Source organism: Equus caballus, chromosome 4 (assembly GCF_041296265.1).
Source record: "Equus caballus isolate H_3958 breed thoroughbred chromosome 4, TB-T2T, whole genome shotgun sequence".
In the NCBI taxonomy this organism is placed as follows: domain Eukaryota; kingdom Metazoa; phylum Chordata; class Mammalia; order Perissodactyla; family Equidae; genus Equus; species Equus caballus.
Genome location: NC_091687.1, coordinates 65,097,393 through 65,121,191, shown reverse-complemented (window position 1 = coordinate 65,121,191; position 23,799 = coordinate 65,097,393). Strand labels below are relative to the sequence as shown.

The following is a 23,799-nucleotide window of genomic DNA, read 5'->3' as shown; positions in this document are numbered from 1 at the left end:
ACACTACATGCAAAGCCAGGTCATTAGAAGGCTGCACGTGCACACTGGAATCAGAGTGCTGACTGCCTGCTGCAATCTACCTTCAATGTTTGGGTGAGCGAGACAAGATTCTCCCATGGACAGCACAAAAGTTGGGATACTTATCCCGCATTTTCATTGTAGAACAAGCTGCCTTCCAACTGACTCAATCTTTCTTCAAATACGTTTATTTCAACAGAGTAATAATCACATCTTACTCTGTCCATAGAGTCAGTCTTCTTTCTGATGATTTTGAAAAGCTCTGCATTGATTCACTACATGAGTTCATAATTAACTCTTGGAAAACAAACTTATTTCAAGCTACACCTACCTCCAGGTGCACAGGCATAGACAAAGGATCAACTAAAAATAAAACAAAGGTTTCTTAAATACAAATCGTACTGCCCTCAATCACAAAAGTCTAAAATAAAAACTGAACCTCATATGCTACAAAACAGGCTACCATCCAATGAAGTTTAAAGACCAATACAATAAAGACTAAGAATCTGCTAACAATATTTATTTCAATTTTTGGTTTGTTCTGAAACATTTTAGAAGATGAGGAAGAAGGAAATGAAGAGAGACTCTATGCTCATAAAATTTATATTAAGTTCATAGACTTTACAACAAATTACTAGACCCATAAACTAAACAATGAAGCATATGAAAGAGGGAAAAGCATATGAAATAGGCAGTCCCTGACTTAAGGGCAACCTATATAAATGAATACTCATTGTAGCATTCTGAATTTTTTCCATGCTGCCAAAATACCACTTGCAATAACCACTCACATCATTCTGAATCACTCCCGGCCATGATGGCCTGGGCCTCCTACCTGAACCTCTGCTGAACCAGCTGCCTAAACCCTGAGCGCTTCCACCTAAGCCAGTCCATTTTCTTCTTCAGCTACCAGGACTTGAGTATCTGGATATATTACAGATTTTTTAAAAAGAAGAAAGCTGTTGTGGGATACTCTGGAAAATAAGCCAACATTTAGAATATCATCTCTCTGAGAATGAATTTGAAATTCACAGCAGACACAGAAGCTCTGAAAATAGAGTAGAAGTTACCTCTCCTAAGGGAAATTTTACATTTATAAAGGAAATCTCTATTTGTAAGATTGCCTCCCTCTCCGTACTAGGAAAAAAAGGATGACTAAATCACAAGAATATTACCAATGGAAAAAGGCACCAATTTAAATCTGCATAACAAATCCCTTATTTACCACAATTTTCCTGGTAACCTCCCATCACTCCTCTCCCACCTTCTTCATCTTTAGCTGAAGATGGCATTTAAGCCGAAATTCTAAACCACCTCACAGATTTGCTCATTTTTCCCTGGGTATTTCCCATGCATACTGGAGGTATACATATTAATAAACTTTGTTTGTTTTTCTCTTATTAATCTGTCTTTTATTACAGTGGTCTCAGCCAAGAACTCAGAACTGTAGAGGGATTTTTTCCTCCCCTACAGGGCTCTGCCTTCAAAAAAGAGTGGTGTCAGAATTCCTACAGCCTGTGACGGGGAAGCACATTACCCACCTGCCACTTCTAACCTAAATCAGCCAATCAAAACTCCTCCTCCTTTTACCCATAGTTGGCCACTGTCCAAGTTTTAAAACTTCAAGAACCATATATAATTTTTATGAAGCTGTTTTTGCTTCTTTTGAATGTTTATAGGCAGTTAATATATATTTAATAAATTAAAAAATTTCAGATCTACCCACCTTAAAGTAGATAGCCATTCTTAAAAATGGCTGCAACTTTATCTTTTGCATTAAGTTTACTAACTTCTGAACTAGAATATTGTCAAATACTTAAAACCTGAATCCTTGGTTTACAGTATCCCCAAGCAAAAGGTTACATATTGGTTCAAGATACCAAACAAGTGATCTAGCAGAAAACTTTAATGACCTGAGCACAGTTAAATCATGAAATTAAAAACTGCCAAATATCAATACACGGAAAGACTGTATTTTAGACATATTACACAAAAAGTAAATGTACAGAAAACTAAGACTGTCTGCAAATATATTATATGTCAAAGGAAATAGATTTGTGGTTTTTAAAATTCAAGGCCAAAGGCTTAAGATTTAAGGATATTTATTTTATTTATTTAGTTTTTGGTGAGGAAGATTTGCCTTGAGCTAACATCTGTGCCAATCTTCCTCTGTTTTGTCTGTGGGTCACCTCCACAGCATGGCTGACGAGTGGTGTAGATCTCACCAGGGATCTGAACCCACAAACCCGGGCCACCAAAGTGGAGCACACTGAACTTAAAACCACTATGCCACAGGGCTGACTCAAGGATATTTATTTTAAAGACACTTGTAATAAATATAATAATTATGGGAGGTAATGATAAGATAATGGAGTAAGTATGAGAAACAATCCCAGTCACTTCTACCTCAAATTCTGAACCTAAATGAGAATACTTTTTATTTTTTAAGTAGCTGAATTTCAACTAGATTATGCAAAGTAGCCAACTCAATTTCATAATGCAGAATGTTTGGATATAATCAACAGGTACATGTACTATTCAAAGGAATTGCTAAAAGCTACTTTAACTTGTTCACTGGAAAACGAACGGGGAAAAAGCACTCTTCTGTCACCACTGTAATAGTGTGGCTGAAGCACCACCTTATTAGAGAGAGAGATTCCTAAATCAGTTTGCAAAAAAGCTACTCAAAGTGACATGTTCATTTCAAAGTTAAATTCTACCCCTCCCAACACATTTGTAATCTGAGGAGAAATCTGGAACTGCTGACTAAGTGCTACTACATTCATTAGCCTTTGGCTGACCCTAGGCTGTAGGATCCAACTGTTTTATTCACCACAGTGTCCCAAGTACTTAACACTTTACCTCATACTTGATACCTCAAAGACATTTGTTGAATGAAGTCAATCTTTCAACTGGCTTCACTGTTTACTGGCACTCTTTCTACTCATTCTATTTCAAACCAAATTTATTTTTTTTAAATCTGAAATTTCTCATAGCCTTTTGAAGTTTGTCTTTCTACTTAGGAAATTTTGAAAAAAAGCTCTCATTTTTCCTTTATTTTATTCTATTTACTTAACATTAGGAATGACTATTTGGTTTTTTTTTAAAGTCTATTCTAAAATGTACCAAGACTACTTTGAACCTCTCCTAGGGTTCTGAGTACCTGGAGATTGTGGTCAGGAAAGAATGGTACAGCCAAAGCACTAGATCTAACTAAAATACCAGTTAGCTCCAGGGCTTGTCAATGGTCTTCCTTGCCTTTTAAATTTTACCTGAAACATGAAATTCATAAAATCTAAGGTAATTCTATTTTAAAATATTATTTTAAAGTACCAGACTTACCATTATAGGTTATTCTTGGCTTTGTTAAACACATCACAAGATGTAAATCCATTTCATCTGAGGGTACAAATTTTGAGCATACAGGGCACTTAAATCCTAAAAGGTAAAAGAAACCCATGTTACTTAACTATTCTGAATATCCAACTACATTTTTTAAAAAAGCATGAAAGACAAAAAGCACTTCAACTTCAATATTACACTGTAATACACTCCTTATGTGCAGCTTAAGGCGGGAAGAGAGTTTGTGACTATAATATCTGACTTAAATCAGTTTATGAAGACCACCCTATTCCCAACAGAACAGTTCAAGTGAGGAGAATTTGGTTCACTACAAAATTCCCATATCTTCTTCTAAAGTATGAGTCCAATCAATCTCATTTCTGTCTAATTTTTTTACATTGACTTAACTTAATGATTTTGTTATAACAGTTCTGTATTCTGACCATCCTTCTGGCAATTATCTTTCCCAATTTGAGTCACAAGGTTTTACAGCTAGAAGTATCTTAGAAACTATTCTACCCCATCAACCTTTTAATAATTTATGTGACAAAGAAAGTGAAGCCTTTCAGAACAGCAAAATCAGATCTAGAATCTAAGACTCATGACTTCTAGCATAGCAGTCTTTCTGCCACACCATGCTACTAAAGTCACAATGTAAATAGAAAATAGCATCAAACAGGGCGGATTTGAGAGTCAATTTTGACATAAATATTAGCTAGATTCCTACAATATTCAATCCGTACTACTAGGTATTTGCTTAGAGTACTCTATTAAAAATAAACTGGGATGCTGAAGGAGAGAACAGGTTATGAGGTCAGCTCTATCCTGCCCCCTCACTTACCAAAGGGAATGGTCCCATCGACGGTTCCTTGCTGTCTCCTCGCTGCCCCATTGCTCCCTCCCCAATATCCCTAAGCTGCTTGAGCAGTGCTGAACACCTGATCCAAGAAAGCCAATTTATTGTTTGGCCTAGGAACAACAGATCAGAAGTGGCATAAAAAGATGATCTGGGCCAATTTGTTTTTCTTGGAAATATGACTAAGAAACAGCCAGAGGGTACACTGGTCAGCTGTGAAGAGCTGAAGCAGAAAGGTCACACACAGGTAAGAGAGAGACTGGAGTGTCCATCTTGGCTCATGTGTAAGCTAAATTTATAAGAGAACAGAAACCATCGGCAAGCACAGGAAAATGGTTCACATGGACATCTTGAGCAGATGTGCAGAGAGAAGCAGAACTGCCGTGGGAAACAACAGCTAATAAGAAGGGGGGTGAGAAAACCAGTCCCTGAAGGTGCCTCAGATTCTGGCAGCTCTCTACTTCCAGTACACGTGTTCTTACATGCACTCTCCTCCCTGTGTCATGACATGAAACTCACGGCAAACAAATGAGTCAGACAAAAGCATACCTCATGCAGAACTTTATACAAATTAGGAAAAGGTTTTGGCATGGGTACTTAATCCAGATATTCAACTTCCTAAATGAGATATATGAACACTTTTTCACATTGTAGTAAACAAGTTTTAAAAGAAAGAATTAAGGTATGTTTACTTCTCCCTCTTGAAAACCACCGAATTAAAAAAGAAGAAAAAGGAAAGAGGATTTATCTAAAATGAAACTACAAAAACGCTGTAATCCCCGAAGACCATACCAATACAGCGAAATTTGGATCCAACAGGGAGAAGACAGACTCTCGAGCAGCATTCATATTTCAAGAACCAACTAACAATACTTTGCTTGGAATTGTGAACATTTTCTTCCCTTGAAGTTAAGAAATAAAAGCGGGCAAGAGGCAACCAATTTTCTAACCACTGATCAGAATCATCTGGGTACGGGCACATAAACTCTAAATTACCAAACAAAAGTGCAATGCTGTGAACCACTGAGTGCATTCAACTGCCCACAAAGTACAGCCTAAGTAGAGAAAACTGTATGTGCGAAGAACCACCTGGATTTCTCACTAAATACAAAAACAAATGTGTTTCTCCTCCTATCTAAACCCCACTAAAATCAGAATAAAGTAAACACAGAATAAAGAAAAATTTAAAAGCAGACAGCAGCAGATGAGAAGAAAACAGACGAAGGAATTAACAGGACTGAGAAAACAGACATCCTAAGTGTCTGCAGAAGTAAGCCAATTCTAACTACATAATTCTCCAAGGACTCAGCAATCTATACTTCCAGTGACTTCCCAAGACAATGGTGAGTCATGAGGTTAAAATCTAGATTGACTGAAAGACTGAATAAAAAAAGATCCCCAGATCCCCAACCTATGACACATAGCCAAGGAACTACACTCCCCAACTAGAGCAGGAGAATGAAGGTTTACTATAGAAAAAAAGATCCAAAATAGACTGACTTGAGGACTCCAAGTACAACAATGCAAAGGGAAGAAAACAAGGAATAAAGATCTACGTACTGAAAAGGGCCCCTCCTGCCAATCTCCTTTACTCCATCTCTACAAGAAATTGCAGATTCCTCTCTTAAATCAAAAGGTCCCACAGAATGAAACATCCAGATCCCTGCCTGTTGATAAGCCCAGTCTTACACATAAAGATTCTAATCAGCTTTTCAGGGCCTCTCTCATAACACAACACAATAAAAAAAATATTCTTGCATAGTTAACACAGCAAAGGCAAACTCAAAACACAAATGAAACCATTTTACAACATACATCACAAAAGGACAATATTCTTAATGTACAAAGAACTCCTAAAAAATGAGGAAAACCCAATACCTGCTAGAAAAATGGGCCAAAGTTTTCACCAAAAAAGAAAGATATGCAAATGATCCTTAAACAAAGGAAAAACTGCACAGTGTCAGAATAAAATACGTGCTTTCCTCTCAAGTACTTTCGTTTATTTTTTTATTCTCGTTTTAGTGAGTTTTAGGAGGGAGGAGAGAGAAACAGACGTGCTGAACTCACCATATTTAACTAGAAGTACAGGTGGTTCTTTGTACATACCGTTTTTTCTCTTTAGGCTTTACTTTATTCTCTACATTAAGATATCATTACTCATGCCAGATTGGCAAAAAACTCAAAAGCCTGACAACATATTGTTGACAAGCTGTGGACAAACAGGTACTTTCACACATTGCTAGCAGGAATGTAGACTTGTACAACCTCTACAGAGGGTAATTTGGCATTATCTAACTAGATTACATATGTATTTACCTTCTGACTCAGCAATCCCATTTCTAGCATCTCACCCTGAAGGTATGTCCCCCAAAATACAAAAAAAAACAAGCACAGATAGAGGATTCTGGGAAGATGGTGGAATAGGAAGCAGAGGCAGAATCTGTCTGAGGTAACAACTGTGGCACTCTGGAGTCTACTGAAGGCTTGCAGTTTCCAGGGGAGGACCTGGACAGTACACTGTGGTTAATTTCAGCTCTTAGCACAGTAGCAGCTACCCTTTCCCCACCCCCCAGCCACACAGTAGGCAGCGGTGCACTTGTTCCTGGGACAGCTTGCACACAGTTTGCTGGAGCCAGGGTGGGCAAAAAGGACCCTGTCCTCCAAAGACTGCACTCTGATCCCTGATTGCTGCTTCTGATCCAGGAGGTACAGAAAGAGAGAAGGGGCAGTCACTGCTGTTGGCCCTCTCCCTATTATTGTAGGCCCCTCCCACTCTAGCTGAAGAGACTTCAAGGGGATTTAAAGGGCCTGCATCGGGGGCTGGTCCCATGGCCGAGTGGTTAAGTTTGCGCGCTCCACTTCAGGCGGCCCAGGATTTTGCCAGTTCGTAATCCTTGGTACGGACATGGCACTGCTTATCGAGCCAGGCTGAGGTGGCATCCCACATGCCACAACTAGAGGGACCTACAACTAAAAATACACAACTATGTACCGGGAGGCTTCGGGGAGAAAAAGGAAAAATAAAATCTTTTAAAAAAAAAAAGGAAAAAAACCAGCATTATTAAAAAAAATAAAAATAAAGAAATAAAAAAATAAAGGGTCTGCATCCTTTTTTCCTCCATTTTTCTCTTTTTCCCCTTTTGGAAACCAGACAGTAAAAACTAGGACATTCAAAAACAACCACACATACAGGGAAAATTCGAAAGTGCCTGTGCACGCCCAGGGGAAGACTCAGAAAAGACCTGATAAGATGTTAAGTTTATACCTCAGGCTGAAGATCCTCAGCAGAGAGAGCCTACAACACCCTGAAAAACAGTAATAAAAAATAGCAGACCCTGAGGAAGCAAGAGAATCTGATTTCTAGAGTTACCATATTGTTAGATTCGCATGTCCAGTTTGCAGCAAAAAAACATAAGGTATACAAAGGACAGGAAAGTATGGCCCATTCAAAGGAAAAAAAAAAATAACAGAAGCTATTCTTTAAAAACACCTAATGGCAGATATGCTAAACAGAGACCTTAAAATGCCTGTCTTGGGGCCAGGCCAGCAGTGCAGCGGTTAAGTGCACACGTTCCACTTCGGTGGCCCAGGGTTCACCGGTTCAGATCCCAGGTGCGGACATGGCACCGCTTGGCAAGCCATGCTGTGGCAGGCGTTCCACATATAAAGTAGAGGAAGATGGGTACGGATGTTAGCTCAGGGCAAGTCTTCCACAGCAAAAAGAGGAGGATTGGCAGCAGATGTTAGCTCAGGGCTAATCTTCCAAAAAAAAAAGCCTGTCTTAAAGATGCTCAAAGAACTTAAGGGAGATGTGGATAAAGTCAAGAAAACGATATATGAACAAAATGGAAACATCAATAGATAAAAACCTAAATAGAAATCAAAAAGAAATTCTGGAGCTGAAAAGAATAATAACTGAAATGAAAAACTCATTAGAGGGATTCAAAGGCAGATTTGAACAGGCAGAAGAAAGAATCAGTGAACTTGAAGACAATGGAAATTAATATGTCTGAGGAACAGAAAGAAGAAAAGATTGAAGAAAAGTGAACAGAGCCTAAGGGAACGGTGGGAAAACAACAAGCGAACAAATATTCGCACCATTGGAGTCCCGGAAGGAGAAGAAAGAAAGGGGCAGAGAGAATATTTGAAGAAATAATGGCTGAAAACTTCCCAAATTTGATGGAAGACATGAAAATATAGACATATAACGAGCTCAACAAACTCCACGTAAGACAAGTTGAAAGAGACCCACACCACGATACATTATAATCAAACTTTCAAAAGACAAAGAGAGAATCCTGAAAGCAACAAGAAAAAAGTGAATCACCACATACAAGGGATCCTCGGTAAGATTATAAACAGAGTTCTCATGAGAAACTTTGGAGTCCAGAAGGCAATGGGTTGATATATTTAAAGAGCTCAAGAGAAAAAAAGTCAACTAAGAATCCTATATCCAGGAAAACTCCTTCAAAAGTGAAGGAGAGATTATGAAATTCCCAGATAAAAGAGCTGAGAGAGTTCATTACCACCAGACCTACCCTAGAAGAGACGCCTAATGGATTCTACAAGATGAAATGGAAGGACACTAGGCAGTAACTCAAAGTTGTATGGAGAAATAAAGATTTCAACAAAGGTCTTCAGGTCAGGGGAACTGTTCTTGAGGAAATGTACTGTAGGAAATGTGTCTAAGAAGCTTCATCCATATCTGGTCCTGACTGACATAACAAGATCCTGGACTTCAAACTGATGTCTTAATGGGATGAGAATGTGTGGGTCTTGGGAAGAAAGTGAGTATATTTTACATATGAAAGGAACGTGAATTGTGTTTGCTAGAAGGTAGACTATGGCATATAGTCTCCAAAGATGGTTGCTGTCAATTTCATGCATCCTGCTCCTCACATTAAGAGAAGTAGCCTAACTCCCATTCCCTTGAATCTGGGCCAGCCTTAACGACTTGCTTGATCAACAGAATGCACATGTGATATTCCAGGATTTCTCTTTTTGGTGAGGAAGATTGGCCTGAGCTAACATCTGCTGCCAATCTTCCTCTGTTTAGTATGTCGGATGCTATTACAGCGTGGCTTGATTGAACAGTGTGTAGGTTTGTGCCCAGGACCCGAATCGGTGAAGCCTAGGCTGTTGAAGCAGAGTGCGTGAACTTAAGCTATTCTGGGATTTCTGAGATAAACCTTAAGAAGCCTCAAAGCTCCCATTTGGGCCTCTTGGGATGCTCACTTTTGGGACACTCCTTCTTAGAATGCAGCTGATAGGTTCTGGGAAGCCACCGTCACATAGAGAGGTCATGGGTAGGCATTCCATCTAACAGCCTGAGCTGAGCTCTGAGCTGACAACCAGCATCAATTGCCAGGCATAGTGAGTGAGCTACCTTGGATGTTGAGTTACTCTGAATTTTCAGATGACTCCAGCCCCAACTTCCATATGCAACTGCTTAAGAGACTCCAAAGTGAGAACCTCATCAACTGATCCCAGTCTACTCATAGAACCTTGAGAGATAATACATTTATGTTTTACTTAAAACACACACACGCACACACAGTAATTTACTGTGGCACTCTTTGAAGCAACACAATATTGCAAACATGTAAGAGATCTGGTGAATAAACATCTGTGCATCTATACAATGGAGTACTACACAGCTATAAAAACAAATAAGGAAGGTCCCTACGAACTGACATGGAGAGATATCCAGGCTATCTTAAGTGAAAAAAGAAGCTTGCATAGATTATGCTAGCTATCACGCAAGAAGAGTAAATAAGAATATATGTATATGTGTGTATCCACAAAAAAATAAAAACAAAACAAGGAAGGATAAACTTTAAACTAAGGTTTACATACATGTTACCCACAGGTGGTAAGTGTGAATGTGGTGAAAAACACGGGGAAGAGGTACTCCTGAGTACACCATTTAGTAAAGCTTTTGACTTTTGAACTATGTTAATGATATACATATTCAAAAACTAAACAAGAATTAGGGGAAATCTCTTCTAAAATTAAAGATAAATGGAAACAAATGAACTATATATTAAATAGATACAAAGAAAAATACACACACACAAACACACTTAGCTCGGTCCACTAAAAGAGCCTGGAAGCAATGACACCTCAGTACCAAGCAGACCTAGCCCCCAGATCTTGGGTTTCTAAATATCATTCCCCCACAAAAGGAACCAGGGTTCCTTGGAGAAAATGCCTGGTTCTAGGTCTGGGGCAGGGCAAGTACAAGGTGAGCCTAGAATATCTTCTTGTGCCAGACTAAGGAAGTGCTCAAAAGTTGATACGGACATATAAAAAAGCACAGAAGCCAGCTTGAAAGGGCTTCTCCTGGTCAAATTTGGCAATCTGAGAATCAAAATGGATAACATAATATATTATAGAATTTTAAATTTAAAAAGAGTGCAAAAGTACCTATGGGTAATTACACATTCTGAAAGTATCAACCCAAGATCACTTAATTAACAAACATAAAAAGGTACTTTTAAAATGGAGGAACTGGCTGCTATCACCTTAAACAAACATTCCAACTTAGTATCACCAACAAAAGGGCAAGGTAACATCTGTGCTCCCCCACGTGACTGAGGACATGATACTTAAGTATACTCTTGCCAAATTTAATTTGAACCTAATTATGAGGGGATTCAGAAAAAGCCTCCAACATATAAGATGTACACCAAAACAAATTAATAGAAAACATAATAGAGATTCAATACAGAGTGGCTATTATTTACTGAAATTGTCCCTTTTTCAATTTTCAGACAGTTCACTCATTCTAAGTTCTTAGAACAGTACAGTTCTAAAATGACATTCTTTAATGATAAAACCAGACCCTTTAGACTAAAGGAAAACTTCTTGTAACAATTCGATGAGACATACCCGCTGCATCAGTTACTTTACACAGTAAGTAGCATCAGCACCAGGAAATGTGAATACCTTGTCCTTTTCCACTGTTGGTGACTAAGGCAAAAAGAATTTTCTTTATATCCCCAGTGGCCCAACCTTACTTTTACTCAGTATTTGAACATTGTTTCCTTGTACCACACACAAAAAGGGACTGATCTTACACCTGAGTCTGGTAAATACATCTACTGGCAGGAAAAATAAGGGTGAGCTTTAGGTTTTGTTTTTTTAAAGGTTGAAAAACTGCTCCCACAATCAGAATCTTTTGGGCAAGACAGAAAATGAAAGTACCAGGCCTTATTATCAGATTTACATATCAAATCATCACTCTACAACTGCAAACAAGTTATCTAAATGCGCTCGCTTAGCTGATAGCTAGAAACAAAATAAAGACACCAGAAAGGGGCACACTGGCGAAGCTATCCTCTCAACCACTACCAGAGTCCAGAGAGAAAGACCAGAAAGATAACCTGTGTTGGCTGCTACAGAGATACAATAGGTACCAGACTTTATGACTCTTCTATTTCAACCTTTACAATAATCCAAATATTCTGCTCCTCCCCCAGATGTCATCAGCCTTCTGTTAGCCCCGCTGGTTGTCAACGTTCTCTACCCAAAGCTGGCGACACTCAAAGTTTCTCCAAAATAAAAACTATTCCTACACTTTCCCTTAAACAAAGCTCTATTCTTCTCGTCTCAATCAGTTAATTTAATTGACTAATATAAATAATTTCTAGAAAGAAATGACCAATAGATTTAAAACTCCCTTAGGTACATGAGCACTAAATGTGACAAACAATGGGATGAATCAGTAATAGAGGAATGTGTTCAGGAGATTTTTACAGCAGGTGACCTCCACCTGCTAGACCAAACTCCCAGGTAATACAAAACAGTAGCTGCCAATTCCTATCTTCAATAATGGAAGTGAAGAATATTAAGCAAAAGGTGTCTACAGACTGTCTTGGTTTAAACTGCTCACTTAAAGAGGGCAGCTGTCTTAAATGCAGAGAAATTAAAAGCAACAGAACTCAACTCTTTTGATTCCTAAGCTATCAAGCTTTCTACCACAGCATCCTTGCTTTTGACCATGTTTCACATTACTGAACACACACACCCTATTTTCCCCTACACCAGGCTTTTCACACAATCTCTAACTACTACCCTAGTACAAATCTGATATAGCTAATTTAACCTTTTTCCTCCAATAGAACTTATCCATTCACACATCCATGCCTTTGCTCTTAAACCAACATGCTTTGTTTTTCTCTTATTAAAAATCTACACCCATCTCTTCAAGCCCAGGTAAGTCTCACTATCTCAATGAAATCTTTTAAGAGAATTCAAAATTGTAATGTTTTTCTCTGTCCTACTATATTCCTTTTACTGATAACATTCATTTGATATATATCATCATCTACAACCTCTCTTCTGTATAGATTTTATCTCCTGAATTTGAAAGTATCTGTGGGGCAGAAACTGTATATTCTTTTAAGTATTCTATTCAACCACCCTGCCCCAGCATCCAGCTAGACTTACAGTTGAGACAATATATATCTAAATGCATGCATAAATGAATTGTATAGTTGTTCTGAATTCTACAGAGGCAAGAGTGGCACAATTAAACGTACATTACGGAATTCTAATTACTGGTAATTCTAACTGCAATTAATAAAGTCCTAAGCACTGCATGCAGGAATGAACTGCATTTTTTAAAAATTCAGTTTAAAAGTAAAATTACCCCAAATATGCCAATAAAAAGAAAGGCAAACAGGGGCCAGCATCGTGGCCCAGTTGTTGGGTTTGCACACTCTGCTTCAGCAGTCCAGGGTTTCGCTGGTTTGGATCCTGGGCGCAGACAGGGCACCGCTCGTCAGGCCATGCTGAGGTGGCATCCCACATGCCACAATTAGAAGGACCCACAACTAAAATATACAACTATGTACTGGGGGGACTCGGGGAGAAAAAGCAGGAAGAAAAAAAAAAGAAGACTGGCAACAGTTGTTAGCTCATGTGCCAGTCTTTAAAAAAAAAAGAAAAGAAAGGCGAATAAATCAACTTCCACGAGCAAAGTTTTATAGTATACAATATGTGAGTGTAAATTGAGGAGAAAGACATCTCATTTGCCAGCAGGGCCTGTTCAGAGTTTAGCAAATACAGGATTGTCTTTATGAAAATTTTCCTCAGAAAATACAAGCCAATGTACTTAAATAACCACAGCTAGAATTAGCTGCAGACTACTCACCTTCTAACTATCAATGGTTTTCTAATAGGTAAAACTTCTGCTATAAGAGAAAAGGTGTCCAAGAAGCCAAAGGGAAGAACTTAAGTAGACCCTACATTGTTGAAAGATGACAGTTACTTAATAAAGGGCAAAAATATCTCTAACAAAATAAAAATGGCAAGATAGCAAATGTTCCCACAACACAATACGGCAGAATACATTTTAACCTTGCTCAACAAGCCTATTTACCAGATTAAATGTTTAAATAAATGTTAATGTTTAATGTTAATGTTAAAATAAATCATCAAAAACAATTCTTAATGAACCTACAAAACTAACATCATTACACATCAATCTGCAGAACAAACATTCCTGAAAAGTTTAGCTAATGTCAGAATCATATTTTAAGTCCATTAGGGAAAGTCATTATTTTCTACTATCTACCCATTTGTGATAATTCTGTCACTTTATTCTTTTTTCATATATATCTTTTTAAAAGAACTATTTCTGAGGAGAACGCAAAGAGGAAATGAAGCAATTTTTAGTGAAAATTATGATCTATTTTTTGTAGTCTCAAAGCCCTTAGTATGCCTGTTATGACATATAGTAGACATTCAAATACTGGAATGAATGAAAGGCTATCCAAAAGAGTATCATTTTTCCATATTAAATACCAGCACACTGAAATGATTTATAAAATGTCCTACAAGGGTTCTTTAAATATGCTCTGAAGTTTTCTCTGTAGTTTAAAAAAAGGGGGGGGGGATTTCTTTTCCCTCTTTCGGTTCCTGATTTTAAAAGAACAAAAATACTTCTGGGATTGGACATTTTTCTATGCTTTACACTAGGTGCACCTAACAATGTCCTCAGTGTTGTTCAAAAAGAGCTGCTTCTCCACGTTCACTGTAATCACTCCCACGCCATCTAGACGCGAGAATGTGAAAGGGCCCTAAGGGAGCATCTACCCTAATCTCCTTTTACAGATAAGAAAATCCAGTGAAGTAAAAATTTTTGCCAAAGTCATAAAACAACTCAGCAGCAGTAGGACCACAACGAGGGCTCTTTTCATTACGCTGCAGCCCACTCACCTATCAGACCTCTCTCATAAGCATTTGTAACCAACTAAACTAATGATTTACAACACCATATACATAAAAATGTTATAACCCATCCAATCATTATAGGGCATCTATTTTGAGCTTTTTTTTTTTTTTTTTTTTACCAAGGAGAGCTGATATTTCTTGTGAACAGTGGCAAAATTCTACAAAATCAAGAATTAAGAACAGACACTAGGAAACAAAAGCAAATCAAAATCCATACTGGAATCAAATCCTGGACTTCTTAACAAATGTATTTCCCATATTTGGGAAACGATTCAGAAATTCAGAGATTAAGCATTGGAGATTCAACAATCTTCCTCCACCCATCTGAAAAATGTTTTGCAGCCATTGTTTAAATCATACAATGTAATAACAACATGCAAAAATGTTTATGTCTTTGGCATTTCACAATCTTAAAAACAACACTGCAAAGATGCCCATCTTTTTGCTTTTGTTTCCTATTATTTTATTATTCCTTTTATTGTCTTCTAGCCTATCAATCAACTTTCCACTAATTTTTTTTTCCTCTCCTCCACCCTGCTCCCCAAAATATCCCATTAGCTTTATCTCTTATCCTGTATTTTGGCTTAGAGTCTAGATTATTTTAAATACATACAAACTAGAAATCAGATAGAGTAACTATAAACAATCTTAATGGTGGGCCACAACTGACAGAGAATGCTTCTCTGTCACTGTAATTTGTGTGAGCCCTATATTATGCAGAGAAAATAATTCTGATATTGAAAATTACAGCTTTATAAGAAAATAAATATCTTCAGCAACATAGGTATTTCCCTGGGAAAAATAACAATAATATAAATACTCTCTTTTAAATTTGAGTGAATTAAGAAATTAATCTATCTTACATAAGAATGTCAAATAGAAAATGATGTGATTGCTCTTAGTAAACAGTTGTAAAAGGGGAACAGAAGAATCAAATGGCTATTCAGAATGGTAGAAAAGTAAACAAAATATGGTAGTATGGCGCAGGTCAGTTCCCATGGAAAACTAAAAACATTTCATGTGGCAATATGAAACAAGGTGTACTTAATTTACAATATGAGTATGTCAATTATGGTATAAGGACCTAAGAATCAGTGGTTTAACTAGCACAAATGAGTCTTATGAAATTCAATATATTGAACATCTTCTGTCATCAGTGAATCTCAAAATGGCCACAAACCCCCACTGCGGAAGAAGGTGAAGCAGGGTACAGAATGACCAAAACATAGACACAGAGAGATAAGTAATTTTTATCCTTCATCGATAGCAACAACCTCACTTTTAGAATAGGAGGAAGATGCCTCAGTCCCAAGGGTAACTCAGTCTCTGCATTCTTGGGGGCAATTTTAGAAACTTGACTAGGTATGTGTTTTAGTATATTCCAGCTGCTATAACAAAATACCAGAGACTAGACATCTTATAAACAACAGAAATTTACTTCTCAGAGTTCTTGAGTTCAGGATGCCAATGCAGTCGGTGAGGCCCCTCTTTCTGGTTGCAGACTTCTCCTTGCATCCTCACATGGCAGAAGGGGCTAGAGAGTTCTCTGAAGCCTCTTTTATAAGTGCACTAATCTCTCCCTGAGGGCTCCACCCTCATGACCTAATGACCTCTGAAAGGGCCCATCTCCTAATATCATCACCTTGGTCATTAGGTTTTCAACATATGAATTTAGGGGAGGCACAAACATTCAAACCACAGCAGTATGCAAGGCACTTTTAGAACTGAGCGTGAGCTTCAACAGTAGTCAGAGTCGATTTGTTTATTTTCCTAAACAGGACAATAGCCTCTGCTCTAGAATTTTCTGGGGAAGAGGGGGAGGCAGAGGTTGGAGTAATGGCATTTGCTCTGGGAATTCACACGCTAGATGGAGAAATACAACTCTGAGCCACAACTTATCATCTAAGATACAGTACAGCTATATAATGCCCACTAGCCTTCGGGGTCATATGTAACATATGAGCAATATATTAGCTTTGCCATGGCCCTAGATTAACACAAAAGTCAAATGAAGAGAAAAAAAATTAAGTACAGATTTCAGAATTATTACAAAGAACTTTAAGCACTACAATTAATAACTATTTACACTCATTGGTTTAAAGGAAAACACTATGAAAAATCTGCAAAGGCCACAGCTAAAATTTTCAATAAGCTCAATGTCCCAAAATAGTTTGCTTCTAAACACACATGTTCCCAATTCCCTTGAGTTGCAAAAAAGACATATGACCAAAGTTTGATAAAGAGCTCTACAGACTATCAAGCAGGGTATAGCCCAGGTGGCTTACAACTGTTTATTACCTGTTTCATTTCAGGTTCTGCCTGTAAGATAGACATGAAGTTTCTATAATATTTATATTTCTCATCTTACCAGGTTTTTGCTATTCCAAAAACTATTTACGAAAGGCTTAGTTGAATTTTACTGAAGCTCTTAAGTCTCTTTAAAATGGAAATGGAAATAAAATGACTGCTTTTAATTTGTAGTAACCAGACTTCATTAGCCTTCAAATTTACTCAAGAACTACAGGCACAGTTATAGTCTTAATCAAACTATTAGTCAAATGTCTATAACTTTCAAAATAAAAATATTCCGCTGAACTCAAAAAAATAAGGAATGATTTAAAAATATATCTTCTTTGTGTTTCATATCAAGATATCTATTTACTTCACAGCACCATGCCAAAGCAGAGTAGATACTCAATAAATACCTATTGAATCAATGAACAACTGTGTCCTCCCTCTAATATGTCCTTCCTCTTGCCTAAATTTGAAGATCAAGTGTGGAGTTTTTTCTCTCTCCACAATTCTCCGCTTAGTGCTCAAATTAATGGCAGCTCTGAACAGCGAGCTAAAGGACATTTTTAAAGTATGGCTCACTATGTTTCTTCCTTTCTCTTCCCTCCCTCCCTCTTTCTCTCCCCCCCCTCACGTACATGTACAGGAACACACACACACAACACAGACATTTTACCATGCTGCCAACTATCAGAATTAAACCTAAACCAAAGACAACAAAACACGTAAAATTTCATTTTCTAGCAAGTAGGAGAAGATGGAGTGGCAATCACAGGGTTGAGGAGACAGAAATTCTAAGATTTGTTACTTTCTTACTGTAAACCTGGACTAGTTATTTGGTGGACAATAGATGGTGCCCTACTGTTGTTGTGTCAGGTGAAATATACATTTAAAATGGCTTAATGTTCCACTCAGCCACAGGAACATGAGAGAGAAGCTAACACAATGAGGCACATATTCTTCTGATAAATAATCATAGTATAAAATCTCCCTAATTGACCATTAAATATATGCTTTTTTTTTTAAAGAGCAAGGAATGATATGTACATTACACTCTTAGAGGACTTACTTTTTAATAAAAGTCTAAAATTTTTAGTGCACCTGTTGTTTCTAAAGATAATCTTTTATCACTCATCCTGAAAACCTTAAAATCTTTAACGATCTCATTCACTCACATGGAATTAGAGACTTAAAGAAAGAATTCCCCAAGAATAGCTATTTAGAACAAAGATCAAAAGAAGAAAAGTTAAGATCCAACTGGGAAGACAAAGAGCAAGAGAAAGTATGAGGGCCTGACAGACCGGCTACAGCAGAGCTGCTGGAACACAGGTGGTGAAACAGGAAGACACAGCAAAGAATAAAAATATCTGCTTTTCTATAGTTGCATTTCCCTTCTCACTGTACTCTACATTGTCCCAAAAAGAAAAAAAAATTTAATTGGAAATGTAAAAAAAAAGTTCAAAGAAAAAATATTGGGAAACATAATATACAGGGGAAAAGTGTGCAAAACATTTACATTTTTTAAGCCTTTAGAATAAGATTTAAAATATACTTCCGTCATCCTAGTTGTATCTTACACTTATATGAGTAAACGTACTTTTCTCCATGTACTAATGTACTAATTTGAAATGTGAGGAGACAAAAATTAATAATTAAAACAAAAAATTATAATTTAAATAGTAGCCAGATATCATTTTTAAAATATTATTTAAATATTCTATTGTTTTCCATTAAAAGTAATATGGTTTTGATGTTACAGAGATTTCTTATGAATAATAAATTTTAATACAGTAATTCACAAGTATGTGTACTTAACATAAATCTCTTTATCACAAACACTACATACGCTACCAAAAAACTGTTTTTAGATACCTAATCAAATACAAAATGTACCTAACAAAATCTGATAGGATTTAAAAAAAACTTTTTGGTAACTAGGGCTTTAAAATCTTACATATATTTGGCTAAAAGTATGTTCTGTTATCGTCAGTAATTTTTTACGGCCACCATGACAAATGAAGAGGTAATTATGAAGCCTAACATAATTAATAGTTTAGGATCATGATTAAAATCAAATGTTAATTATAGCAGCTGGCACCTAACTGTAGTCAGTATTGCTTTTACACAGAGAAAACTTTGCCTACTACTTTTGTACTCAACCAAACTCAATGTTGCCAGTATTTCCTAATATCAATGCATACATAATTTAATCCTTATGATTTATCATGTCACATTTGATTTAGAATTAAAGGGCTGGTTCTATAAGGGTTTTCAAGTTTAGCAGAAGACGTACTAGTACATGCTACTCTTAAGACGAGCAAAGGCTAAAAGAAATACCACCTCCCAAGCACAAACCAAGTTCTCCACTTTCTTAACACATTTTATTTAGTCTGACAAAAGTTACTGACTTTCTTTCCCATAGGGGCTGATCTCTGGAAACAACTTCTCATTGGCATGGTGTTAATTACTTTCTTAAAGATACAGTCCTTGAGGGAATTCACTCTGCATTAAATATTTCCCTAGCTATACTTACTGAGTTTGCTGGTAGTTCCTTGTTTCTATGTATGTTCCCGTCTCTTGGGTCCCGCCAAACTCACAAGTGGGAGGATCAAATAATAGCATTACAGACTTAAGGATTTATAACTCCTTAGGAATGAAGGGAATTAACATCTTACAGCCTATTTTCTATTTATCTCAAAAGTTTCTTTTAAAGAAACTGCACTTGGGGTAACTCTGGCCAACTATGAGCCCACAGGCTAAACGTGGCCTACTGCCTACTTTTGTACAGCCCTTGAGTCAAGAACAGTTTTACATTTTTAAGCAGCTAAAAACAAAAAAAGAAGAAACAATCATAATGTTTTGTGATATATGAAATTCAAATTTTACTGTCCACTAATAAAGTTTTATCGGAACTCAGCCACATGCATGCATTTATATATTTTCCATGGCTGGCTTCATATTACAAAAGGGATGACAGAGATCAAAGGGCCTGGAAAGCCTAAAATATTTACCACCTCGCCTTTACTAAAAGTGTGCTTGTGCCTGGAGTAAGTCATAAAAATTGTCCAAAATATCTGAATATTTGTTTCAAAAGGGGGAACTAGGAAAACCCCTTTGGAAAATTTTGGTTATGACAAAAATTCTGTTTGTAATCTACCAGTAAACTTGATTAAAAAGTTTAATTTGGGCCTGGCCCTGTGGCAGAGTGGTTAAGTTCGCGTGCTCCGCTGCAGGCGGCCCAGTGTTTCGTTGGTTCGAATCCTGGGCGCGGACATGGCACTGCTCATTAGACCAGGTTGAGGCAGCGTCCCACATGCCACAACTAGAAGGACCCACAAGGAAGAATATACAACTACGTACGGGGGAGTTTTGGGGAGAAAAAGGAAAAAAATTTAAAAAAAAAAAGTTTAATTTACGAAAGAGTTGAGGAATAACGACGTTCTAGTCAGGCCAGTATTGTCACTGCTTCCCTGAAGCCACACCTGTTTATTCTCAATCCATCACCAACCTGGTAGATTTTACCTCCTGAGTATATCTGTCAAACTCAATCACTTCTCCAGACATCCATCACCATCCTGTAGCTAGCTATTTTATTCTTTCCTGCACTAACGTGGTAATCTCTATAAACACATCTGAGGTAGCCCTTCCCCTCCTCAGACTATTCTTACAGGCCATCTTCAAAACACAAATCTGATTTTGTCCCTCTGCTGTTTAAAACACACATACACAAACTTTTTATTCATTATACAAAGCCTTGCATTGTCTGTTCCCTCCCAACTCCAGCCTCATTTCTCTTCAAACCACTACTTGACATTTTAAAAAAAATAATATATACTACATACTACATATGTGTAGTTTCCAGATCAGCATGATTTAGTTTTTAATTGAATCCCTATAATGCAAAAATTACTGAGCACCTTTTGTACTGCATAATAACATACAAGGTTAGAGTATTTAATTTTTGCCTTCCCATCTACCCTGAAAGTTACCTATACTTTCATTTTTATCCAACAATAGCCAACATAGTAGACTCACTCAAAAAATACTCAATGCTTGATTCATTATAAAACCTTGAATGTGTTCTCAACAGCAGGCCAGGGGCAGATGTGAAAGATTCTACATCTGGGCTCTCAAAGGGTTGCTTCTAAGAATAAAGAGACAGAAAACAGTCTCTTTTAGCTGTCTACTCTAGTCATCAACTAGGGCATCATTACACATTTGAGTTTTATCAGAGAAGTAATAAATTTTAGCACTCACAACATTTTCTTATTCCTAAAAGTAAAACCCAGGTTAATCAATCATTTTAAGAAAACTAAATTTCTGATTCTGTTGGTGAAATAGAACACATTCAGTATGATTATGTAATTGACTACATCAGAAGAGTGCAGAGAATGTTAAAAGACTCTAAGTTCATTCAAAATCTCTCTCTCGATACCCCAAATGATGTTTATAAATTGTGCTTTGTGAGTATTTTAGAAATTTTACATTTTAATATGTTGCTCTAACTTTTTAAAATAAAAAAGGCCCTCAGTAATAAACACATTATCATCATGTATAGAAAATGGTATTTATTTCAGATATGTACATTTAAGTATATGAGGCAAATGATGTAAGTAAATGATATGATATCTGAGATCTGGCTTAAAATATTTCAGAGAAAAGAGACAGATGAAGCAAATATGGCAAAATATAAATAACTAGTTATGTGGATGACAGGTACATGAAGTTTATTAGTTCACCATACTATTTCTCTCTACATCTGCATATGTTCCAAAACTTTTCTAATAATATTTTTATAGTCTTCAAGTAAATCTAAGAAGTCAATTTTTTTCAGTAAATCTGAAAAGGCAAAATTTAACTACAGTTAAAACTGAACTCAGAAAATATTAAAATTCTAATTTTAAAAAAACAAAATTTTGACAATACTAATTCTTATAGAAGATGCAGAGCAACAACAGACGCTCAAATACCATCAGCCTAAGTAAAAATTGATAAAACTACATTGGAAAACTGAATAAAGCTGAAGGTATGCATAACCTATGACTCAGCAATTCCATTTCAAGGTATGTATCCCAGAGCAGTGATTCTCAAACTTAATATGCATAAGATTTATCTGGAGAGCTTGTTTCAATTCCCTGGAACCCACAGATTCTGATTCAGCTGGTGAGGGTGAGCCCCAGGAATTTGCATTCCTAACAAGCTCACAGGTGACAACACCAATGCTGCTGGCTGGAGGACCACTCTGAGTTAATACTAAAGAAATCTGGCCACATGAGCACCCGAATACATCTTCAAATATTTACAGCAGCAGTGTTCCTAATAGCGAAACCGAAACAAATATCCAACAATGGAATGGTTAAATAAATTGTGGTATATTCCTAGAATGGCATGATGAAAATTAACCACAGCTTCTGAAGGGTAGCAGAATATGCCACCCCAAAATATGCCACTTTAGTATACTGATTATTTTGAGCTGTAGACATCTGAAAAATAACAAATGCAGTGAGAGGCTTTCTCTGGCCTCCCCTCCAGTGCCTAAAGACATATTCTCCAAAAGGAACTCAACTGTCATAAATCCTCTCCCGGGGAGTTTCATCAACCAGGGAAGATTGACTCTTATCACAGGAGAAGAAACTAGAAGTTGATACCACATCCAGACAAACTGTCACAAACTATAATACCTCCTCCATCTATTCTTTCAAAAGCCCACTCAGCTTTCCTAAAAATGATTTAAGCTCCCCTGAGAGGCCTATATCCCTCTCCCCTTTCCTATTAAGATGGTATTTAAGTCTGAATTCTAAGCCATCTTGGAGAGTTACTCATTTTTCCCTGGATATCTCCTACATCTGCATAAAGTATACATGCTAAATAAACTTTTGTTTGTTTTCTCTTGTTAATCTGTCTTTTATCACAGGAATCTCAGCTAAGAAATCAGAAGGGTAGAGGAAAAAGTATTTTTCCTCCACTACACTACACACAATACAAATGAATCTTACAAAAATAATACTGGGGGGAAGAAGCAAGACTCAAAATAAGAGTATGATGTCACTTACCAAGCTGGCAAAATTAAAGATATTCTTTAGAACTGCATACATAAATGATAAAACAAAGCAAAGTAAGGAAATGATTATCACAAAAGAGTATGATTATTCTAAGAGAAAGAAAAGGTTTTACAATCAGGCAGACGGGTGGGTTTCTGGGGTACTGGCAATGTGCTATCTACTTCTGGACATAAGTGATAGCTGCACTGGTATTCATTTTGTAAAACTTATTATTCTGTTTTATGTGCTTTTTCTTATTATAACAAAAAATTTTTTAATATGTTTTCTTTGATGATAGAATTTTATGAAAAAGACTTCCCAAAGTTTATCATCTGAATCTTAGTACTCTAAATCTAGCCTCATCTTTTAATCAATTAAATTATATTTCATAATCTAAGTTCAGAGAATTAAATATTAGGCTTGTGGTAAATGCAAATTTCATTAAATTAAAATACGAAGTTTTGCGGCAACAGCATGACAAATACATATTGGTACCATAAATCCTAAAAAACATATTTCTGCCTATTAGAAATACTTAGGCTCAAATATCTTGAAATTTGGAACAAGAAATAAGGCAACAAAGAATCTGATAGAAAATTTAGCAGTTAAGAGTCAATGAATGAAAACAGTAACACCTGCACTTAGATTCAATCTATAATTCTGCCCAAATAAATATCTTCTAGATATCTAACTGGTGAAACTTGGAAACTTGGAAAGATTCCAAACACTGTAGGAAAAATAAAAGTGCAGGTGTGAGAAAGATTTTTCTCCTTCCCACCCCAAAGCACCCCCCACCCCAAAAAAAAACAGCCGAAAGAAGAGAAAAAGGAGAATGCAGGCTCCAAGAAAAACATCACTATGAAACACACAAACGATGGATGCCATTTGACACAGCATGCAAGGACAGGAGCACCTCAAAACTAAACTTTTATCAGTCTACACACAAACAACGCAACAATGAAAACCTGGGAAACCACAGAGACCATCTGGAGTCTACAAAGTTTTCACCAA

At 36.8% G+C, this 23,799-nt stretch overlaps 1 protein-coding gene across 4 annotated transcripts in view; it reads right to left on the bottom strand.

The window, feature by feature from the left end:
* The window catches only part of ZNRF2 (zinc and ring finger 2), a 91,323-nt gene that overhangs the window by 38,507 nt on the left and 29,017 nt on the right, over positions 1 to 23,799 (bottom strand). For all 4 annotated transcript variants that reach the window (XR_002807498.2, XR_002807499.2, XM_023639453.2 and 1 more), the window contains exon 2: positions 3,361 to 3,456. Coding sequence is in view for 2 of the 4 variants with exons in the window: in XM_023639453.2 (XP_023495221.1) it covers positions 3,361 to 3,456 (96 nt within the window). In the remaining 2 variants the exon portion in view is untranslated. The remainder of the gene's footprint in view (positions 1 to 3,360; positions 3,457 to 23,799) is intronic.